At 40.3% G+C, this 22,856-nt stretch overlaps 1 protein-coding gene across 1 annotated transcript in view; it reads left to right on the top strand.

Annotated features, from left to right (window-relative positions):
* EYS (eyes shut homolog) overlaps positions 1 to 22,856 on the top strand; it is a 283,886-nt gene that overhangs the window by 101,483 nt on the left and 159,547 nt on the right. Inside the window, 3 exon segments of the mRNA XM_061569020.1 lie at positions 1,816 to 1,929; positions 4,415 to 4,612; positions 19,265 to 19,386. Coding sequence (XP_061425004.1) covers positions 1,816 to 1,929; positions 4,415 to 4,612; positions 19,265 to 19,386 — 434 coding nt within the window.

Genomic DNA, 22,856 nt, shown 5'->3' with positions numbered 1-22,856 from the left:
AGAGTTTTACGTTTTTTTACCACTGTCATCATTCACAGATGCCTAAAATTGCATTTTCATTTCAACAACATCATTTTAATAAAATTTGGATACTGTATTGGAACATCAGATTATTTTTTTATTATTGTGGTGACCTCCCATGTTGAAGGGAAGCATGCAAATTGCATTCATCCACAAACCATATATTTCTTTGTGCAATGTTCATCCACAAACGCATGTAGTCTTAGTTTCATTCATTCACTCACCTCGACAAACTGCTCATGTCCTTCCAGACACAGAGTTTTTTGTCAAAAGAGACATGTTGGCCACACTGGCCAGACTGTGATAAAACATACTCTTTCACACAAAGAACCCCAAAGCAGTCTTGCGTATTTCAAGATGGTGCACAAGGGCTGACTGGGTTGTATTATAATCAATGGTGTCGAGGTATTCGAAAGGTCGTGGGTTCGATCCCGACCATGACGGCTGTATATTTGGAGTTTGAATGTTCTCCCAGTGGTTGCGTGGATTTTTCTCAGGGTCCACCGGTGTTACCCTCCACATTTAGAATGAACATGCGTTTAGCGTATTTGGCTGCTATACATTTCCACCTGATAAGCCACTACGTTGAGCTATCATTTGTGGGCAGGTCGCTTCTGAAAAGGAGCTACGTAGCTCGGTGGGCCTTATCTGGTAAAATAATAATAATATCTTCTTGGTTCTTTCGGTATTATAATAAAATAATAAAAATAAAACATAATAAAATAATTCTCACGACGTTTCGGCCACAACGCAAGCATCCGTCCTCAGGTGAAGAACAGGTCTGTCGGAAAGACAGCGTCTGAATTCAAGAAGATGAATCCCTGCAGTCACGAAAGCTTTAAATCGAAAAATAATAATAGTTTCGTTTAGTTTTAGTTTAATCCCTGCCATGTGTTTGCCACGTATGCTTCAGCATCACTACATTATCCTTAATCATGGCCGTGTAATCCTTTGCAATCATGGCCCTTTGTAACATTTAATACTACATGTTTTCCTTGTCACAATTTAGCAACGCGTCTTGCACCTAAAAATGATCTGCTTTTCATTTCGTTGCCACATGCTTGTTTTTCATCACACCCCTGAACAGGAGATCTTTGCCTCATTCTATGTCGGGCATTGTTATTTCTCAAAACGAATTGCATTTCCTAAATGTCTGTAATTGGATAACAATTGCCTAATTGAGGCAAGTGCCACTGATATTGTGAGCAACAGATCTCCATTTGCCTCCACATGCTCTCCGTCTCCCTTGCCTCTCCCATTGTGTCCTTTAATTTGTATAATTCTGTTCACCTGCAAACCAGCGTGATGCTGAAATCCTCACCGCTTGATTGGCCTCGGAAATTTGAATGCACACGTTAATGCTAAACCTGCGTTGTTGACCCGAGCAATCTGTGGACGCTTTAGTATTATCCCCGCATCTGTGTGGATTCATCCAGGCACTCCACTTACTTTCCATATTTAAATAAGAAATGGTCAAACATCCAATGCCGAACACCCCTGCTCACGAGTCTCGAGAGCAAGCCAAAGCTTTTGCGGGTGAATAATGTAAAAAATCGACATTATGTAAAAGTTCTAAACGCATCACGCGCGTACTTCGTTAATTGCAATTTTACAATTCAAACAATTCGTTTCTGCAACACGTATACAGCAGCGCTGACCGATAGGCAATTACTTGTTATGCCTTGTTTCTCCTGACGGATGCATCACGTACAACATCGTTACAGACGTACGGCAGCCTGCGAGAGGGAGATGTTGCCATTGCTGTTGGCGGTTGTGTCTCTCTGTCCCTGACAGGCCCTCACTGCGAGATGGACATAGATGAATGTGGCTCCTCGCCTTGTCTGCATGGTGCTACCTGTCACGATTTAATAGGAGGCTACTACTGCCAGTGCCTCGCCCCTTTTAAAGGTACGTCTCTCACTGCATGGGTCGATGCTCACTCCAGCAGGACCTTGAAAAGATACATCATTGAGTGTGTGCTTATTTGATTGCAGTTGTTTGTCCACGGTTGGTGAGGTCTTGTACCCCGATTTTTCATATCGGCATCACGTCGTGAGATGGAGAATCCATAGATAATTCTCTCAGAGCCTTCTCCATGCTGTTATTAGAACACCATGTGACACGCCTAGGTGTGGAAATGTGTAACGTGCATTTCTGTGCATGCTGAGCATAAACCTTGGCTTGATTTTTGCGCGTGTGCCAGTTGTAATTGGTAGAGTAAGATTTGTTTTTTGTACGATTTCATACTGAGCCTTGTAACGCAGAGTTGTGTCCTCCTACCTCAAACGATGTCGATAATACAGCGGCAGACTTTGGGAGCTGGTGCATAAAAAAATACAATTACAGGCTCGCAATAGGGTACGCAACTTTTAGGATTATAATTACAACTCGGGAGGGTAATTTGTAGATTTATAATCATTGTTGTTCTTTTACAACATATGCATCCTCTTACATGGTCGTGAAATTACGAAATTATAATCTCTTTAATCAAAACATCTGGAGCATATTACTAGATTACATATTACATACTGGAAAAAGCAGTACTCTACTTTCAAAGTTGGAATATGAGAGTGAAGATGCACACTCAAATTATGACATCCTCCGAAAGTTTGACCTTGCCTTGTTGTCTGTTTTATATGGCCGCAACAAAGCCGTTTTAATAATAACATTGTTTTTTTCTTCTTGGTTCTTTCGGTAAAGTCACGTAGAAGGGAAATAATAAAATAAAATAAATAAAACATAATAAAATAATTCTCACGACGTTCCGGCCACAACGCAAGCAGCCGTCTACTTGCGTTGTGGCCGAAACGTCGTGAGAATTATTTTATGTTTTATTTTTAGTATTTTATTATTTCCCTTCTACGTGACTTTACCGAAAGAACCAAGAAGATCAATCCCTGCAGTCACGAAAGCTTTAAATCGAAATAACATTGTTTGTTCAAATGGACATGCTGTTGTGATTTACTATGTAGGAGTAATTTACTATGTAGGAGTAAATAAATTATAAGTCCTCGTATGTCTGAGAGAGAGAGAATGTATAAGTGGGGACTGGGGAGTGGTGGTGAAGTAGTTAGCGCATTGCAATCCCAATGACCTCGTTTCAGTTGCTGACTGTTCGCATTACCAATAGCAACTGGTTTCAGAAAATATCTGAGACCGCAGGTAAACTCATTCTAAAATTCTGACTTGCTATTGTTCAGTCAACGTCAGCACGAGAGAAGTTCAGGCAGCCGGGTCAGCCTTAGTGGGCGCTCGCCAACAGCATTTTCGCCCAACACTCTGTACGAAGAGCATCGCTGAATTTTATTTTGCTGCCCCAATGAGTACGGAGTGGTGGTGTTCGTCTCTGTTTACAGCACTGAGCCAGTGGGGGGGAATGCCCCATTGCGTAGTTGGGTTAGAGTCACTCCACACAGGGGCACAACGGAATATTTCAACGGGGTGGGTATGCAAGATACGACTGTGGGCCCCCCCACCTCCTTTCTCCCGACTCACTTTTACTAAAATATACAATTATATGTAGGCTATACTCTTTGGTTCTTTCGGGAAAGTCACGTAGTTAGAAATAAAATAAAACGAATCACGACGTTTCGATCGCAACACAAGCGGCCGTCACCAGGCAAAAGCTTCAAATCAAGATTACATGTAGGCTATAACTATATATATATTATTTTAGTTGCACCGTGTATTCGAGTTTAGAGGAAGACAATTGAGTTATCGTGCGTCTTGCTTTCAAGCCTGGCGGTGTCCAGTAACAAACAGCAGCAGTAGCGCTGCTAGATTTTACACTAAAAATTATTATTATTTCTATTATTTTTATTTTTTATTATTTACTTTTACCTACGTGACTTTACCGAAAAAAACCTAACAGTATGAATCCTTGCAGTCACGAAAGCTTCAAATCTAGAATTTACACTGCTGTGTATTTGATTCCGATTTTTTTTTCATTTGTAACTATGTTTTTTGGCATTAATGGTTAACTGTTGGAAAGCATTTAAGTATATACTTATTTTAAAATTTTACTTGTGTATCTGGTTATTCGGGGCCCCCCTTGTGGCTGACTGGGCCATATGCGTCACATAAAGCTGTCACATACCAACCCCCCCATAGTGGCGCTCCTGACTCCACAGGACAACCACGGCTGACTTCCTACAAAGTGATCCCTGCTTTATTGACCCTAGGAGGGATTGACAGCTGAGTTGAAACTCTAAACCGGGATTTTAATTCGCTATCGTACGATTTTTAATCACGCCCTTGCCTCAACCGCAGAGCTGCCCAGCAGGTTTAAGTAACATAAAATACCTTTGTCATTTATGCGTAACGGTGCCACACGAATAAACCGTTAACTTTTTGGCTGTTGTTATTGTTGCTGCTCGGTGTTTCTTGCGTCAAGGACCTGACTGTGAGCTGGTGCCATGCAAGGGCTTCAGCCCGTGCGAGAACGCGGCGGTGTGTCGGCAAGAAGCTGACCTCGCCGTGCACCCGATGGGCTCCAGCTGCAGCTGCCCTGCAGGATTCGCTGGGCCCTACTGCGAGACCAATATTGACGACTGTGCCTCCTCGCCATGCGTCCACGGATTTTGCTACGACGGTGAGTGAGGCGGAACGGGCCGGCGTGCCGCATCCGCGTGAGAGCTTGACTTGGATTGACGTTCGTCGTTGGCGTGGCCATTTCTGCGTGACGGGGACACGGCAGAGAAAAGTGAAAGCCCATGAAAACATTAATGAGGTTGTAACGATCGAGGGGGTGATTCCCTGTCTCGGCGATGGAACGTTTTGATTTTGCTCATCAATAGATTGTGCAGAAAAAAACATGATTTTGTTATAAATAATGTAGTGGCGGGTTTTCTTTTATTGCTCCTACAATCTGTTTCAAAAAGTCAAACTCTGAGACAGGAATGAGGCTGCAGAGATTTCATTGCAGTATTTTATGGTCAGACGACATTCACTAAATTATACTTTTCTGCGCATGGAGTTTTAGAGAACAGTATTTTTTGTTCGCAAAATCAGATGACAAGTCAATTTCTGAGACAAGAATCAAACTACGGGACTTTTTATTGCACTCTGTTTTTTTCCCAATTAGATGAAAAAATTATGTTGCTGATTTAGTACCGAGTTCACAATATGCGACACTATTGCCACACAGGTTCACAATAACTCACGATCGTGCGGTTTATGTGTGGGTATGTGTTGTCTGTATCAGATTTATGTTGACGGATAAAACATTGTGGAAATTATTTCATTGTTTTGTCGTCAGAGTTTTTTTCAATAATCAGACTAGATGAATTAATCATTTGGAATTTGGAATGGCAAAGGCGGTGAAAATAATGATGGTAATAATCTTGAGCCCTGAAATGTGCACAAGACACCCTCTCTCCACAATTATCCGAAGCTGTATGCTTATATTCCAATTGTTAATTTATGCCAGCATTCTTTAAATGCATTTTTCAAATTTCAATGACTGGGTCTGGGCTGTAATCTTGTGGCAATAATTGGCACAAATTGACACAAATGTGTGCACTGAATGTTTTTTTATTTGTTAAATGCATTTTACATACCACTTCAACTTCCATTACAATTATGAAAATGTTAAAGTTTTATAAATAAGCAATGGGTGGCCAATCATGCAATAAACACAAAATGTGTGCAATGTTCATGCATTTTAGATTTAGAAGACCTCAATATATATAGCAACATAGCAAGCATACAATTACCTAAATATTGTTCTCAATTGGTCATCATCGTCACTGTCATCCATGACCTATCCACTGCTGCATAAAGGCCTCCACAAGCCTTCATCTCTCATGGTAACACAAGACAATGATCTATTTAGCTCCGACATATGATATCATCTCATTTGTCCATCTCCTCGTTGGCCAACCGCACAGATCTGCTCCCTCCTTTGACTTTCACTCTGTCATTAGTCTTGACCATGCCTTGTCGAGAACTATCCTGCCCAAGCCAATTCCCTCACAGTCAATATAATATCTCTGATTTGTTTTCCTCTCTGATTTTATTTTCGTTTCTCACTCTGTTTATAAGTGCAATTCTCAGTGTTCATTTCTCCAAGGTACATTCATCATCAGTGTTCATGTTCATGAACCAATGTTTCTGATGATGAAATGCTACATAAACTAAACTATGTTTTTGTATTTTACTAGATGAAGCCCACTGAGCCATATAGCTCGTTTTTAGAAGTAACCTAGCCACATATGATAGCTCAATGAAGTGGAAATGTATAGCAGCCAAATACTCTAAATGCATGTTTCTTAATGTGGAGGCGAAAACTGGAGAAAAATCTACGTAACCATCGGGAGAGCCTGCAAACTCCACATATGCAGGCATCAGGATTGGGATCAAACCAACAACCTCCTGTATACCAGGCAAGGTAGTTAACATTTCTCCAACGATATGAAAATTAAAGAATAATGTTTTCAATCTTTACTTTATACCTGCTATCACTTATACATCTGGATAGGTGTCATATATTTTAGCCGGAAAACATCATCACTAATCAGGCATATGCGTTGAGTCATAACGATCACAGAGGTGTTTATGGGTGTGCAAAGCACAACATAAATTAGGACACGTTAACAAAAACCGACATCCGAAATTAACGGCCTACTTTTTAATTTAACAAAAATATAATTAACATACTGTAAAGCCAATTAAAGTAAAGAATTAGACTTGGCATATATGACATGATATGACAGAATAGGCTATATGAAAGAACGTAGTCAAGTATATATCACTGTGACGTACAAGTTAATGTGCTATAGAATATTAATGTGTATATATTGTAGGCAATGCATAGAACAAATAATTTTCTTTGAAGGATCTCTCTAAATGAAAATTAACATTCATAAATGGCTACATCACTGGACAGGACTGTTAGTTTTTTTTAGCAACATTCCTGCACATTGGTGTTTGTGTCTGAACATGTTTTGAAATTATTTAAAATAACAACGCAACACAGAACATAGATAATTTTGTTGACGAGTTAGGGAAACTCATTGTTGACCAATAGTGTACCTGCACATAGCTGAATTAAAAATGTATAGTGGCTTCTGAGAGCTCCTTTTCGTATTCCCAATCAGCTTCATAGTCACAGCGAGCACCTGCCAGACTGAATGTCAGTTGAGACTTGAAGCCTCCAGAGACAAGCATTCAATTGTAACCTTCAATGTGCTGCAGTATAATGGAGCCCTGTTGGAAGTCATACGCAGTTGTCAGTTTTTACTTTGATGACATGCCACCAGATTTTTGAATATAAATTGGAGAATTGTCTCAGGGATGAACAAAATACAGCTTTTACACAATTGAAATAGGTAGCTGGTCAGAGCCTCAGCTGCACATTTATGAAACAGAAGGACATAAAGATAGAGCATACTTTCATGTTTCGGGCCCGGGTATGCAAGATCATACTGAAAGCAGCTGGTATTTTTCCTAACCAAATTGAGTGGCACGGGCGTTGAGACGTGGCATCATTCACTCGAGCAGAAATCTTATTCTCACGCTCTGAATGCTGACTTCTCCAGCCTGTGAAATGTAACTGTTCAGTATACACACAACGTCTGTCATTTCAAACGTAGCACTGCCACAGTGCTGTAAAGTACTTTCAGGGCCTGCACAAATGGTCCCACAATCGGTAAACGCTCAAGTGTTTGCTTGGTGTTGTTTTTTTCCATTGTTATTTGGTCAACCAGGACGCTTCCCTTGCTTAGTTGGGATTTTAGCAACGTGAGAAATGCACTGCTCATATATGTGGTCTTAAAAATGCAACGTTAATTAGGTGGGCTGCCCATCACTGGCCCTACGGCACTTAGTGGAGTCAAACCAGGGGCGGTTTCTTCATTAGGGCGATTGGGCGACGCACCACCAATGTCATTCAACCACAGAGTCACGTTAGCCGTCACTGTGCCTCTGGATATAGTCCAATCAGCGTCATGTCACGTTCTGTGGAGTACCGCCTCTTTTTGGGCGATTTCACTCCGGCTGAGAATCGCCCCGAGTGGCCCCATAGACTTACATTCAAAGATGTTTTTTTTCGACCGGGGGGCGCTGCAATTGCATTTTCTATGGCTTCCGGGAGGGCTCGCCCTAACGTGTTTACGTCATCATACGTAAGCACGTTTCATCCAACAATATAATTTATCGCTACCTAGTGGAATCTTTAATAAAAGAAACTTGAGTGGATTGTATTAATAGTGAGTATAGAAACAAACAAGATGTATTGTAAGAGTCACGTTATTTTTCATTAATATTAAAGAAGTGAACTTGCCTTTACATGCTTAAGCTGTTAATTTATTCATTGCATCGGTGGACCTTATCCTTATCAATCATCCAGACATTTGCCCCCCCTGAGAGATTTTGCAGGAGCCGCCACTGAGTCAAACACTGGCCCGAGCTGGAATTCAGCGTGTGCTCCTTTGGGATATCTGTGTGAGATGTCCCGAGAAATAAATGCACATTGAACCAGTGTCTAATTAATTAGTTAACCTCTACGGTTATGACTTAATGTTATTTTCCCAACTACCGAATGTGAGTGAAAGTTTTTAACATTTGCTGTAATATGAGTTTAGCGAGTTTTCACCACATGTTCACGTTACAGAAATGCAAAGTGAATTAATAAAAGCCCAACGCTCCAATCCATCAAAATCAAGCAATAGCAGATCATAAAATGTACATTCGTGAAACTCATCGGTCATATACACAATGCACATGCAAAAAAATGCAAGGATAACTGCCCAACATTGCACTGCAGCTTTCTTGAGCCCACACTTATTTATTGTCCTATTAGTGCTCCGCTCATAACTCTGCTCAAGTTATATGGCTCATTATGTTGTGCCTGCAGCTCACAAAATGCACTTTCTGAAAGGTGGGGTCGGGGGCTACAGCATTGGCATCACGTAATTGTGTTTGCAACTGTGTTTAAATCCCTTTCCAAGGAACAGTACTCATTTATGTACATCAACTAATGTTATTGTTTTGTTACTGTTCATCAACTTTAATTTTAAAAAATGTTTATTTAAATTGTTACTTTTGAAAGGACATAGCCTTCCATTCACGGATTGCATTATGTGTGGAATGATTAATTTTGTTTTAGAGGGTAATGGATGTATCTTGTAACGTATTTAATAATGGTGATGTACTTTTCAATCTACTGCTGCATAAAGGCCTTCCCATCTCATATTGGTCATCAGGGTTCTCTGACTTTACCTCACCACGCTTGTTAGTGAAGGTTGGAGATTGGAGAGTTAGCCATGGCCATGAAATGAACTCAAGTAACCAGCTTCATATCACAGGCCTATGCGTTCCATTTGATGTTAGTCGAAAGTGTCTTTTATTTGGAGATACTGGACCACTCCATGGGAATGTGGAATTCCAACAGAAAGAACAGCTGCTGCATTGCTCATATGAACTTGGAGCTTTGAGTTGCCTTGACTTTAGTGATAATCTTAATTATGGATTGACAATTTACTTCTGAAGTGATTTTTTTTTCTATTTTAACCATTGTTAAAAATAAGACGTTGAAACATGTTTACTATACTTCATTAGATTTTTAATTAAAAGCTGTGCACAAAAATGTAATTGTCGTGCAAAGTGTAATAAAACATATTTATATAAGTCATCCTTTTGGCAAGGCTGTTTAATTGGAGTATGTTTATATGCACATTGACAGATTCATAGTTGCATGGCTGTGTACTAATTTATTACATTTTAAATTAGTTTAACATTACGATGATGTTATCCCTTTTTTATTTTAATAAGCTCGAAAAAATTCCTTCTGTTGTTAATGAAACCTTGAAGGAAGGGCAATGCAATTATTATTTTATCTTTTAAAATCCAAGACAGCCTTACTAAGTCTTAAGACATGTTTCCAAGAGGGTAATGTAGTGGGGCTGTTTGGAAACATTCCACCACTATGTGCCATGGCATGTGGGAGGAAACCACAGTAGTCACGGGATAATTAATAATCAAATCTCTGCACGGAGATTAAATCCACTTGCTCTACCGCCATGTGTTGGTCACCTCACAGCACCTGTCGACTTTCACAAATTTGCGTGATCCACTACCAACCTCGCCTTCAAAGTGTTAGATTGCAGGCGCATGCCATCACACTCAGCTTAAATTAACATCTCAAATAGTCATTCTAGATTTGAAGCTTTCGTGAATGCAAGGATTCATACTCTTAGGGTTTTTTGGTAAAGTCACGTAGGTAAAAAATAAATAAATAATAAGAAATTACTCATAAAAGATGATACAAATAATAATGTTCATATTTCACAGCACTCTTTGAAGGTGTGCGCGTGGTTCCAGGGCACAGTTGTGGAAGCCTTCAGCTGAAAAAGCCTCTCAGCTGCACCGTCAAATTTTGCTCGAATGTCCTCGAGTGTCTTAAGAATTCCTCTCAACGCGAGTGTTTTTCGGCATCGCATTTGCCGCGCTGGCTACTGCAGCGCGGCAAGAGTTTCGGAGGGCGAATTCCACAATTTAACACAACATTTGGCGCCGGATCATCGCTCTTTCTCCACGCTGACTCACAAGTTGCCAAACTCGCACTGACAGGGTCTGCTTGTGCACTTGGCACTGAAGGGAGGGTAAGTAAGAATGATAAATGGTCATATTTAACACGAAGTGAAATTTCATTTCTGTCATCGCTTCAATTGTGGAAGAACAAAATTCTGCCAAAGTTTTTGATTGAACCTTGTAGAAGCTGCCATAGAGAGTGGTGCTAGAAAGCAACTATTAAGACCAATAACGCGCATGACAGTGGCGTTGTGGGGTCAGCAACATTTTTTGCATGGGTGTCTTGGTTGCATCAGTGCTCCTATTCTTACGACATGCCCGGTGCTGATGTAAGGCTTAGTAAATCAGAGGGAGACCCTCTAACACATCAGCCTATCTCTACTGTAGCCCATGCCAATTTAGCCTCCTCAATCCAGCCAAACAGAAGCTGCTTAGGCATGCACTGGCTGGGCATGTGGGCTACATGGCCCAGCGATGTAGCTCTACTGCTGGAGGAACTCACTTGATGGGACTGCCCAGATCCTTCAAGGATCTGTGAGCTCATACGCAGAAAAACACATTAATACACTGCTATGCACATGTTGCATGACAAAGACAAAGATCACCCCTATAGCCATAACATACTTTGTGGGACAAGTGCTGTTAGCGAGCACCTATGAAGGCCAGAAAGGCACACGAGGGCGTGGGTGGCCAATACCATGCCCCACCACCTTTGTCCCCGAGTAGAAATGTTTACACATCGCACCAGGTACTCGTTTGAGGCCGAGTTGACTTAGGGGAGGCTCAGGACCGGTTCAGATAATTGTCACTGACGTTGGCTATGAGCAGGAATCGAATTTGGCTCGCCGGGTTCATAGCGCAACGTGCTAACCGCTATATTACCGCTCCCCATTTAGACAATAATAGGCACATGCACAAATGAATAAATAAATGTTGCCTTATCAACTGGAAGGGCAAGGTTTGTTAGTAAGTATGCTTGTTTTTAATATACGCACAACATTTTACATTTAAACCACAATTGCATAGTTTTACTTTTTATTTAAAATATTACAAATTCGTCATCTTAAATAGGTATTCTTATTTCACTTGCCACAAGATCAATAATTTCAAACGTTACCCATCGTGCGGTAATTAGAGCATAACAACCCAATTTCATGACTCCGTAAAAGACCTTTGTGCATTTAGTCAGTGCTAACAATGCATACTAGCGCTAATCTTCTGTATTTACAATGTAATAAGTAATGGCCTAATTCTATGTGAATAACTAACGTAATGGTGCATATAGATCCAGAGTTTACTCAAAGGGTGCCATTTCCAGGGTGATTTTGACAGATGTACAAAGCTTTCATGTAAAGGAAGAGTTGTAATCAAATAGCAGCCGTGTTAATTAAGTGGCCTAAGTGCAGTATACATTCATGTGGCATGCTCCGTGCTTTACATGCATACTTCATTTAGTTATCTTCAGAATGACTTAGTTTGACTCAGTCAATCATCTCTCTGCAGTCAATAAAATGAGTGCCAATTCATGATTCACAGTGATGGTTGTCTTCTTAATAAACGGTGGCGTCTGAGTGTTCACGTGTGTATACATTATCCGTGATTTCCTTTGTCTTTCCAAAATGCTCAAAGAGGCATTGACCAAATATATCGATTGTATTGATATCGTGCTGAGTCACTGCTTCAGAATAGTCCATTCGGAACCCTTGCAGAACATTGTCTCACCCTGTGCTAGAGAATGGCCAGTGGAAGGAGTTTTCACAGGAGCCCTGAGATCCCTTCAAGTGCCTCATCCACACTAAGTGCCTCATCAGCAACACTTGGGTCCCCTGTTTTAGATGTATTAATCGCATGACAGTCAAATGTATAATTTTTTTTATTATTATAGCTGGAATCCAGGGTAAAGAAATATTGAAATTGATTGAAAATAACAGTTTGGTCTGGCACAGTGAGGTACTTAGCACTATCATGAAACTACTAAACACTAAATCAAGTGCTTGTGGCATCACACGTTACTGTGTTGGTAAAATATTCAAACAGGATTAAAATATGACTCGAATTAGTGAATATGGCCACGTAGTATTAAGTCCATACACCAGGTGCAAAAGTCAAGTGTTCTTTGGGTCTTTCGGTAAAGTCACGTAGATAGGTTCAAAGAAAATAACAAAATAACAAAATAAAAACTACGATGTTTTGATCGCAACACAAGCATTCGTCATCAGGAAGAAAAAAGAGGGTGAAAGCTGCTGAGGCCGACTGTTTTAAAGGTTTAAAATGGGTGTAGCCCAAGATTCATATCTGCAGCTTTCCCCTATATTTTTTTTATTCCTGATGATGAACGCTTGTGTTGCGATCGAAACGTCGTAGTATTTTATTATTATTTTTTGTTATTGTCTTTGAACCTATCTACTTTACCGAAAGACCCAAAGAATATGAATTCCTGCAGTCACGAAAGCTTTAAGTCAAGAAAGTAAAGCGAATTCGTCCAAAATTACAATAATGTTCATAAAATTTACACAACGGTGGGTGATAAACAACCCACGTACCCTGTCTATAATTATTGCACAGGCTCTGATAATTTATTGAGGTCCAGCATATCCACCTTAATCCTTGAACCTTAAAGTTGACCCCAGATGGAGTAGAGTCATTCTAATTGACTGCTTTCGTGCCATTGGATTGTGAGCCCACATTAATTACACTCCCATGCAAGATCAGTAATTCACCTGGGGCAGCTTTTTCAGTCCAACGGGGCCAAGGCAGCCAATTAGAGTAAAGCCGGAATATGGGTTGGAAATAGTGGGACAATCTGTGCAGATGTTGTAACTAACCCGTCAAATCCCACAACCATACACCCCTGAAATCTCTTCTCCCGTTCTCCCCTCATCCAGTAGCGTAGCTAGGATATTTTACCAAAATGTAATTACATGACATGTAGGCTGTGTGTGGCGGGATTTATAAACGTTTAGGTTGAGGTGTAGATTTGTGCAGTAGTTTCAGGCTGCCGCGCCCGCCGCAATAAGTTATAATGTGACGTTGTAAGCCTCATTTTGGCGCCCCTTTACCTTGGCGCCCGGGGACATATGTACCCCCCTGCCCCCCCCCTAGCTACGCCTCTGCCCTAATCCAATCTTCTACGTAACTGCCGCTTTGTCTGGAATTCAAACACTGTGGCTTGTGAATTGCAAAGTTAAACTAATGCTAACGATCGGTGGCACCGTGGTTAGCGAGATTGACTCACAATCTGAAGGCTGCAGGTTGACAACACGTTTGGGGCTTAATTTTGCCCATCGTCCCTTCATCGTTAATATCATGAGCACGGCTGTGTGCCAAGTCAGACGTGTCCCTGCCACGGGAGTTAGGCATGTAATTATTCACCCTCCCATACACTTTATACATTGTCACGATTCAGAGGCCACGATTCAATTCAAGAAATATTTAGTGGGTTTTTTTTTGTCTACATTTTATCGTCACATTTGCATTGCTTTTTTTTAAATCTAATTTGTGCGGTTTTGATTGCTTAACATTGCATGTAATTTTACGTGAATTGTAAATATTCTATTATGACGCACAGAATTAGAAAAATTACATCATCAGCTGGCCCAAGGCTGATAATGCAGATGAACAGGGAGATACTCACCAGAAAGTTGCCTTGCCGAGCCTCAACAATTTTACTGGAGCCTCCTGTGCTAAGAATTGCAGGGTTTTTGAAGGTAGCCAGAGTGCCCAGGAAAAAAAAACACATTTGCACTTCCGATTAGTACCGGTTGGGTACGTATGGTGCAAAAGAACATACTTACACACACATACAATGGTAGAATTTTAAACCCATTTTTTCTGTCTCTCATAAATGAGGTCTGTTATAGGTAAATACACATTTAACGATGCATTATTTTCCCTCACAAATGACTTGCTTAAGACTTGACAAAATCCTGGCTGGTTGGGATAGCATATCGCAGGATTCAGATTTCTGGTTTCTTTTGTCAGTGACGGTCTTCGAAATATGTTCCGACGATACACAAATTACAAGCGAATAAAGAGTGATTGCAGTGAAATGGCATGACTTTATTGCCCAGACTAGATAATAACATGGGCAATTAGTTTTTGATGAAAAAATCTGCAGAACATTGAGTCCTCGATGTAGGCGTCCAGGTGATGATTCACACTGAACGTTGACAGAAAACGGTGGCATATTACACAACGCACCTCCAACTCTCCTCTATTAGTCACAACAAAATAACAACTGCAAACACTACACGGTTCAAGGACCCAGCAGTTGATATGGCCCATGGATATTTACAAAGGGGTTTCAGCAAACAGCCCCAGCTAGCTGCCGCCTCGCTCGGAGGCGGCGTGTGGGATGAACCTGTTCATGCCACCACAGACGGCTTCACAGCATGTTGGCTGGCTACGGTCTAAACGAGCGTTTTGTCTGAAATTTGACTTTGGTCACCCAGAGCCCCCTGCCCCCTGCCCCCCCCCCCCATACGGTGAGCCAGCCATCAGCACAAGTCACATGAAACAATAGGCTCAGTAGTGTCAGATGTTGCCTGTGGCAGCAAAGAGACGCATGACACTGAAAAAAAGAAGCCAAAAAAGAAACAACCCCGAAGCATCGGGGCATGTTTTGAATTGTAACTGTTACATTTCTGGCTGGACACATGTACCGTGGTCATCTCATGATGTCCACTATCGGGTTAACTTTTTTTGTTCTTGTGTTACACTGAATTCTCTTTTTTCATCCGACTCTCAATATTCTGTGATGCGTATTCTGGATGCATTTCTGTATCCAGCCTCCAAGTGTTGGCCTTATCTTTATTCCAGTCTAAAAATAAGTTTTTCCTTCCCTTTTAAGCATTGACTTACTGGCATAACTGAACAAATGCTTAACAATATTTGCAGCCCTATACATTTAAATGTCCATAGAAATACCTGTTAAGACCACTAATGGGCAATACGTTCTCCTGTTGCATTCTATGATATCCATAATTTCTGATGGTGGGAGAGGGTTGTACCGTTGCTCCAATTACCTTTTTGTTTTATTTATTATTTTCTCTTTATACGTGACTTTACCGACAGAACCAAAGAGTACCTTTTTGTTATTTTTTGTATTTACAATCGTGGGGTTGTCCAAAGGCTTTATATATCAGTCCTTATTTGCGATTTCTATTGTAGAATATTATCCCTCTTACAGTCGGGAACTTTGGTTTCCCTCTTTATAAGACAGGTGATCTGCCTCCAATCCATCCTGAGGATCCTGATCCCTCGACTCTCTGTGACTGCCTCTGTGTTTCCTCATAACGCAGCATTGCTTGAAACTAGGACCCATGTCGAATGGAGAGGGTCCTTATTAAGGAACATCTAGCCGTCCATCAGCATTGGTTTAAGTAAGCCTGACTGCTGCTGAGACACTGAATCTTAAACTGGTCCAGAGTTTGGCTGGTATTGAGCCAATGTTGTTGACGTTATGCACGTCCAGAGGGTGGTGTGGCTGATGGGATGTGTAAAAAATACTTTTTTTAATATATGAAAGGATGGATATATGAACGAGGCATATGGACTTGCTTAATGTTGTTATTTGCTTATTTATTATGTTTCTTATATCCTCCACAATGACGCTCATGATTATTTTGTGAGTTATTCTGTGATGTTGGTACTCCTTCCTCAGCCGATGCCGGCTCTACAGCTCAAGGAAGTTCTCAGTATTTGTTTTATTTAATGTTGTTCCCAAGTTTCCATCTTGGGAGCGCAGTATTTTATCCCTTTTTGAGGCACTTTGTAAATCAGCTGCTGTTATTCTTTTGAGTCACTTTCTTTAGGCACTTGTGCAATCAGCTAGTGTTCTTTCTTTGAGTCACTTTCATAGTCCGACTGACATTGTGACTTCCAGATTACTGTATTCTTTTACTCTTTGTTGATGACTTGGAGTCGTCGTCGATTTCTCCCGCGGTAGATTTCTTCCTCCGCCACTGTTTCCAAATTCACCTTAGACTGGATTGTCTTCACTTTTCCTTCCCATTACTTTATGGACGTTGTCTTCCAAGCGAGAATAAACCTTATCCAGTCTTCCCCCTCCCAGTTAAGATTGTGAATTAAGACTATGCCACCTGGCTTCAAGTCATTTCCATGGATTACCTTGTCATAATAAGCCGCTTTCCCAGATTAAACAATATGCTTCAATTATACTCTCTTTGCCAGTTTGGGACGCAGTTTTTTTTTACATTGCCTGCCTTCTGCATGCTGTTAGATTAAACAGGAGGTGGATGGGGAGACTTGGGAATTGCTCAAACAGCAGATAGTAAGGCAAGCATCCTGTCGCTTCAACGTGTGTACGATTATATGCATCAACAACCTTTGCCAGAGAACCTTTCAAGCCGGCTGTCTGTCTATTCGGCCAAAGCACTCTGCACGGCCACTGTTGAATTTGTCAAATTGGCCTTTACTCTGCAGATAAGGTGTTGTGTGGTAACCGAGGACCCCCCAGAGTTATTTTAACATCGCATATGGCTGTTTGTTTAACACGTAGGCTTTTGAGACCAATATCATCCATAATACAGGTGTTTTGGGTTAGATCGCGTAAATATATAAATGTGTCGTTGAACCCGCCACCACCCGACACACCCAAGTCACGTAAACAGAACATGTCAATTCGTTACTAGTACAGCACATCGGTGTGTTGGAGAGCAAAACCACAACATTTACAATCTGAGTACGATGTTTTGCCAGTAATTACAGGTGGCAGCCAGATTTGTGGAGAAATCCTGTTTCGTTCCTTAAATAGAGGGGTACATGTGATGATATCACTTGTGAGCCCTTCTTGAGTGAAGTGGGGGGCATTAGGTAATGCATATAAATGTTAATGAGTATCCATTGCCGGTCGGGTTATTCATATGGTAATCAATGTGTATTATGCATATACATTATGCAAGCCAATTGCACTAACATAGCAGTCACCTGTTATTGTCTGTTCACAGGTAATCCCATTGAAGTATGGTGACCTGTATAGACATGCATTTAAACAATTCATTATTTGATTATTCGCTTCCAAGTAGCACTAAGTCTGTAGATATCTGAACGTTGAAAATTATATTTTTTTCTCTCAATTTCGAGATTTTCTAATTAGTCTTGGCCAGTAGTAACTAGCTTCGCACAGAACTTCAGTATGAAATTTCGATTTAAAGCTTTCGTGACTGCAGGGATTCATCTTCTTTGTTCTTTCGGTAAAGTCACGTAGAAGGGAAATAATAAAATAATAAAAATAAAACATAATAAAATAATTCTCACGACGTTTCGGCGACAGCCTCGACAGACCTGGTTTCACCTGAGGACGGCTGCTTGCGTTGTGGCCGAAACGTCGTGAGAATTATTTTATTATGTTTTATTTTTATTATTTTATAACTTCAGTATGATCAAAATCGATTGAGTGTTCTTGTTGACACGTGTGTTCTGCCACTGCCGACAGTTGTATTTGGGACTATTTAATGTTCCTTTGGTGTTCTTTTAGTCTCGTGCTGATCATTCGTCCTGTCTGCCCAACATAACATTTGCCTCAAAAGCAATTAATCCGATACACAGCCTCTGTTGATAGCTTCGGTAATACATCTTTCGTACCAGATTTTAATTTCTGTATTTTATGTACCATGCCAAATCTGGCTCGGATGTTTTGTTTTTCCAAACATCTGGCTAGTTTATCAGTTACTCCTGCAATGGATGGTATTTTAATAGTTTTAATTACTTGGTCAGTTTCAATGCTCTTGTTATTTGATTTGGTTTTGGCAATCAGTGCCCTGTTGATTTGTGCATCATGTACACCTTACTAATTGACTGTGTCGGGTGGTGGCGGGTTTAACGAAACATTAATATATTTACGTGATCTAACCCCCCCAAAAAAAACCTGTATTATAGATATGAACCTTATGGCGGTACCCCGGGATACCATAGTACCCCGGCTCTCACATAATGTCCGTGATGCAGCCATTTTTAGTCTGTTTAATGGTCGGCGGTGCGGCAATCGACTCATCTCGACGAGCTGTGCACGATGCACTATTCAAAGTTGAATTTTTCGATAACGGATGTTTTATGCTCATGTTTGGCGTTTCGACATCACGGAGTAGCACTGATTTCGAATTGATCGATACCCCAGTCGCGGAGTTAAGTACACCCCTGGAAAAAATAATGTCCCAGAAATAAAATATTTAATTGCCTCGGCCATTTTGTATTATTTGGTACCCCGGGATACCGCCATAAGGGATCATTTGGCTGTTTCTTTTTGTTTTTCAAGTTACTTCCCAAAGTCTTGGCGGATTTTACAGGTCATTAAAGTTTGTTCTTGGCTAAAGTCTTGGCAGAATTTGTTTGCTGTGGCATACGCTTGTACAAAGTGTTGCATAATTGTCCGTTACCACCAGAATGTACTCATACCCTTGAAGGAAGTCAATAGTAAACGTTTTAAACAGATAGGTCATGGCAATGGTGGACAAGTCGGTTTCATGGGGAGGTGTGGGGGGGTTTCCACGCACAGACTCTGGTCAAAGAGCATTCGGCATCGTGATACGTTGGTGGCCATCATTGGTTTCCTGCCTGTAACAGAGGTTGTGCTAAGTATACAAAGGGATCAGTTGAGAACCACTCAAAGCTCATTTATGTGTGGACTCTGCAATTAATTATTGTCTCGTGTGTGTGTGTGTCTTTGTACATTGTCGTCTGTTCGTCTCTGCAGCGTTGGACAGCTATTATTGCCTATGCAGTCCTGGATATGCTGGAGAGCTTTGCGAGTTGAACATCGATGACTGTGAAAGCCACTGGTGCCTGAACAATGCCACCTGCGAAGATCGACACCTGGTTAGTCTGCAGCTCATTAGGAGAACACCGGGTGCAGAGTTTGTTTTTGGCAGTATCAAGCTGACACAGACCATCGCCTCATTCTGAACACCTTATGTGAATGTTGGAGGCATCAGCGGAAACTTGGTTGAGGTATTTCATTTCTGTGAAAACGTTTAGTAAACAGGTTTGCTAATTCTGTATCAATCAGCTGGTCGCATCTCTTTCATAATGACCATAATTATTAAATTCCTGAGGTAGAGCTGCAGTGTTGATATTATTTGGTTTATTGCAGAGCTAGCTGGAGCTGTTTGCTGAAACCCCTTTGTAAATATCCATGGGCCATATCAACCGCTGGGTCCTTGAACCGTGTAGTCTGTGCAGTTGTTATTTTGTTGTGACTAATAGAGGAGAGTTGGAGGGGCGTTGTGTAATATGCCACCGTTTTCTGTCAACGTTCAGTGTGAATCATCACCTGGACGCCTACATCGAGGACTCAATGTTCTGCAGATTTTTTCATCAAAAACTAATTGCCCATGTTATTATCTAGTCTGGGCAATAAAGTCATGCCATTTCACTGCAATCACTCTTTATTCGCTTGTAATTTGTGTATCATCGGAACATATTTCGAAGACCATCACTGACAAAAGAAACCAGAAATCTGGATCCTGTGATATGCTATTCCAACCAGCCAGGATTTTGTCAAGTCTTAAGCAAGTCATTTGTGAGGGAAAATAATGCATCGTTAAATGTTTATTTACCTATAACAGACCTCATTTATGAGAGACATATATTTTTCATATTGTAAATAAAGTGTTATTTAATACGTAGGTTGTTTCATTATTATTTTCTCCATTGGCCCTAGCTTATTGGGGTTATTTATAGATACACTTCACCATGCCATTATCATTTTTTGTGTTGTGTTTGCAAAAACAATTTTCGTTGTTTCGCAAAGTATTTTTTACAAAGTTCTTTGTATTGTATCTTTTGTTTTGTATTTTGTCCATATTCACACCACTCCTATTCTTCAACATGTTTTGTTGTGCTTTCAGAGAACTTGTTATCTTTTCACATTTACACTTTGCCCACTTTCAGTGCACTGCTCATTGCAGTGTTGCTTATTTCATTACATAAACTGATACCAGCCATTCCATCATTTTTTCCAGGAGGGATTTGTAAATCTGCAGCTTAAATTTGCCTACCTCCTGAACGAAATGTTTGATGTTCACAGTCGAATATATTTTCGTAATTACCTTTGTCCTCTCTGTCAGTGTTGAAGTGTAGCTTGTATTACACCAGCACATGATCCAACCTCGTCTGTTGAGCTTGTAGAGGCCCGAGGCATCTCTGTCAATATCCATGAAAATCAAGACGACATCAATTCTATTTTTTACATTTGGTTTGCACCATGTCCATTTTTTATTTGTATGTATGTTGAACTTCTGTACATAGCCAACCGTGCTAATCGGAAGTGTGAAGGAAGGACAACAAACTAAAGACAAAAATCACTTCTAAAGAAAACTAATTAAAAATACATATTCATTATCTCCATGCCAGCTCTAATATGAGTTTCCCTTTCTTATTCCTCAATACATTGGATAACTTGCATCCTTAGGCATCTTCTCCATTTACCTACAATCTATTACCTGCCCTGATTTAGAATCTGGTTTATTACTTCACACATTTGGTCGAAGTCTGCATCTTCCTGGCTCAATGTTGGAGTAGATCAGGGGTCGGGAACCTTTTTGACTGGGAGAGCCATAAAAGCCAAATATTTCTAAATATATTTCATTGAGAGCCATATAGTATTTTAACGTATAATAAATTAAATATGTCTTACTTTTAATGCGACTTCTGGTGCTGCATGGTTTTGCTGATGGCCTTGTAGTCTGGTTCATACGTGGTGAGGTTGAGCTTCATGCAGGCGTGACCCGTGACATTTATCTTCAAAACTAATTTCTGTTAACCTTAAAATGACACAGTATTATTAAGTAATATCACAAGTATTTTAAACTCAGTTCCAAACTGATTTTATTGTATTATTTTTTCAACTCAAAATTGTCTGGGAGCCATATGCCGTCACTGGAAGAGCCATATATGGCTCGCGAGCCATAGGTTCCCGACCGCTGGAGTAGATATTTAAATTATGTTTTAATTAACTTCAACTTGTACTTGTGAACTACTCTTGAATTATAGTCATCGAGTAAAGACGGACACTGCATCACACGCGTTCAGATGTGCTCCTACGGCTGTCTGGAATGCGTTAATTGTGTGTTGACCGACTCTCTGTGTCGTTTTACATAACATTTCGATACTTTGCGAGGTTATTTAATTTTAGTGTGTTTCTTTCTCTCCCTAAGCCTGCTCACTCCTTTTTGTACTCATTGACATGTAAATTTTGTCTCTAACCCCTCCCTCTCGCTGCCTCCGCCCCCCTCTGTCTATTTAAGGCCACCCCACAGAGACGATCACCCCTCTCTGTACCTGTGTTGCCCGCTCTGTGTATCTTGGTGATATCTGTCTGCTTATATGTCTGTCTATAATTTTTTCTGGTTAGATTTTATGTCGCTATTTCATTATACCTGATGATGATGATTGCTTGTGTTGCAATCGAAACGTCGTATGCTATTATTTAATTTATTACTTTTTCTTTATACGTGACTTTACCAAAAGAATCAAAGAATAATTCCTGCAGTCACGAAAGCTCCAAAGTTAAGATTGTCTGGAATGCTCTTTGTTCCAATATTAGGAAGCCACTGGAAAATGTTCAACTTTTAAATCATCTAGAGTTACAAACTCGTTTCTTTAAAACTGCGTTTTTTAGTTTGTTGTCCTTCCCCCACACCTCCAATTAGCATGGTTGGCTGTGTACTGTGGGAAAGAAATTAGAAAGAAGTTAACATGTGATAAATTACAAGATGATGGGTGATCATCTGACATGGGTTGATTGAAAATACCCAAAACCCATAATAATAATACAGCCTAATTCCACCAACACTTTTAAAAGCAGAACATTTGGGCACTGTAGTAACATACTACACATATTATGCATTCCCCTTGGAAGCAATTATCACAAAATAGGCATGTAATTGCATACCATTAAACTGTGCATGGCCACTCTAACCATCAGTAACTTACTTTTAAAGAGTTTTGGTTTTGTAAGTACACAATTATAGCTTGATGAACTACAGATAATCATATAATAATTATGCAACAGTGAATGTTAAACAAAGTAGGTTGTTGTATGATAATTAATTCTCAAGCAAATAACTGCATAACATAGTTTACATCAAGGTTCACATTAAAAAGGCAATTGCCATGCAAAAGGAATTCAATTATACGTGATCTCTCTTAAAAAATAAACTTTTGTCACATTAAGTTGCAAAGTATATTCACCAGAATTCCACAACCTTTTGTTTGTATAACGTGTTCGCTTTTATGGATGAAATGCTTTGTGCAACAATAGCCCATCGTGGCATATAGCATGGCGT

The sequence above is a fragment of the Lethenteron reissneri genome, chromosome 42 (genome assembly GCF_015708825.2).
Source record: "Lethenteron reissneri isolate LAM-NWPU_2019-01 chromosome 42, ASM1570882v1, whole genome shotgun sequence".
Lineage (NCBI taxonomy): Eukaryota > Metazoa > Chordata > Hyperoartia > Petromyzontiformes > Petromyzontidae > Lethenteron > Lethenteron reissneri.
This window is presented reverse-complemented; position numbering and strand designations above follow the sequence as displayed.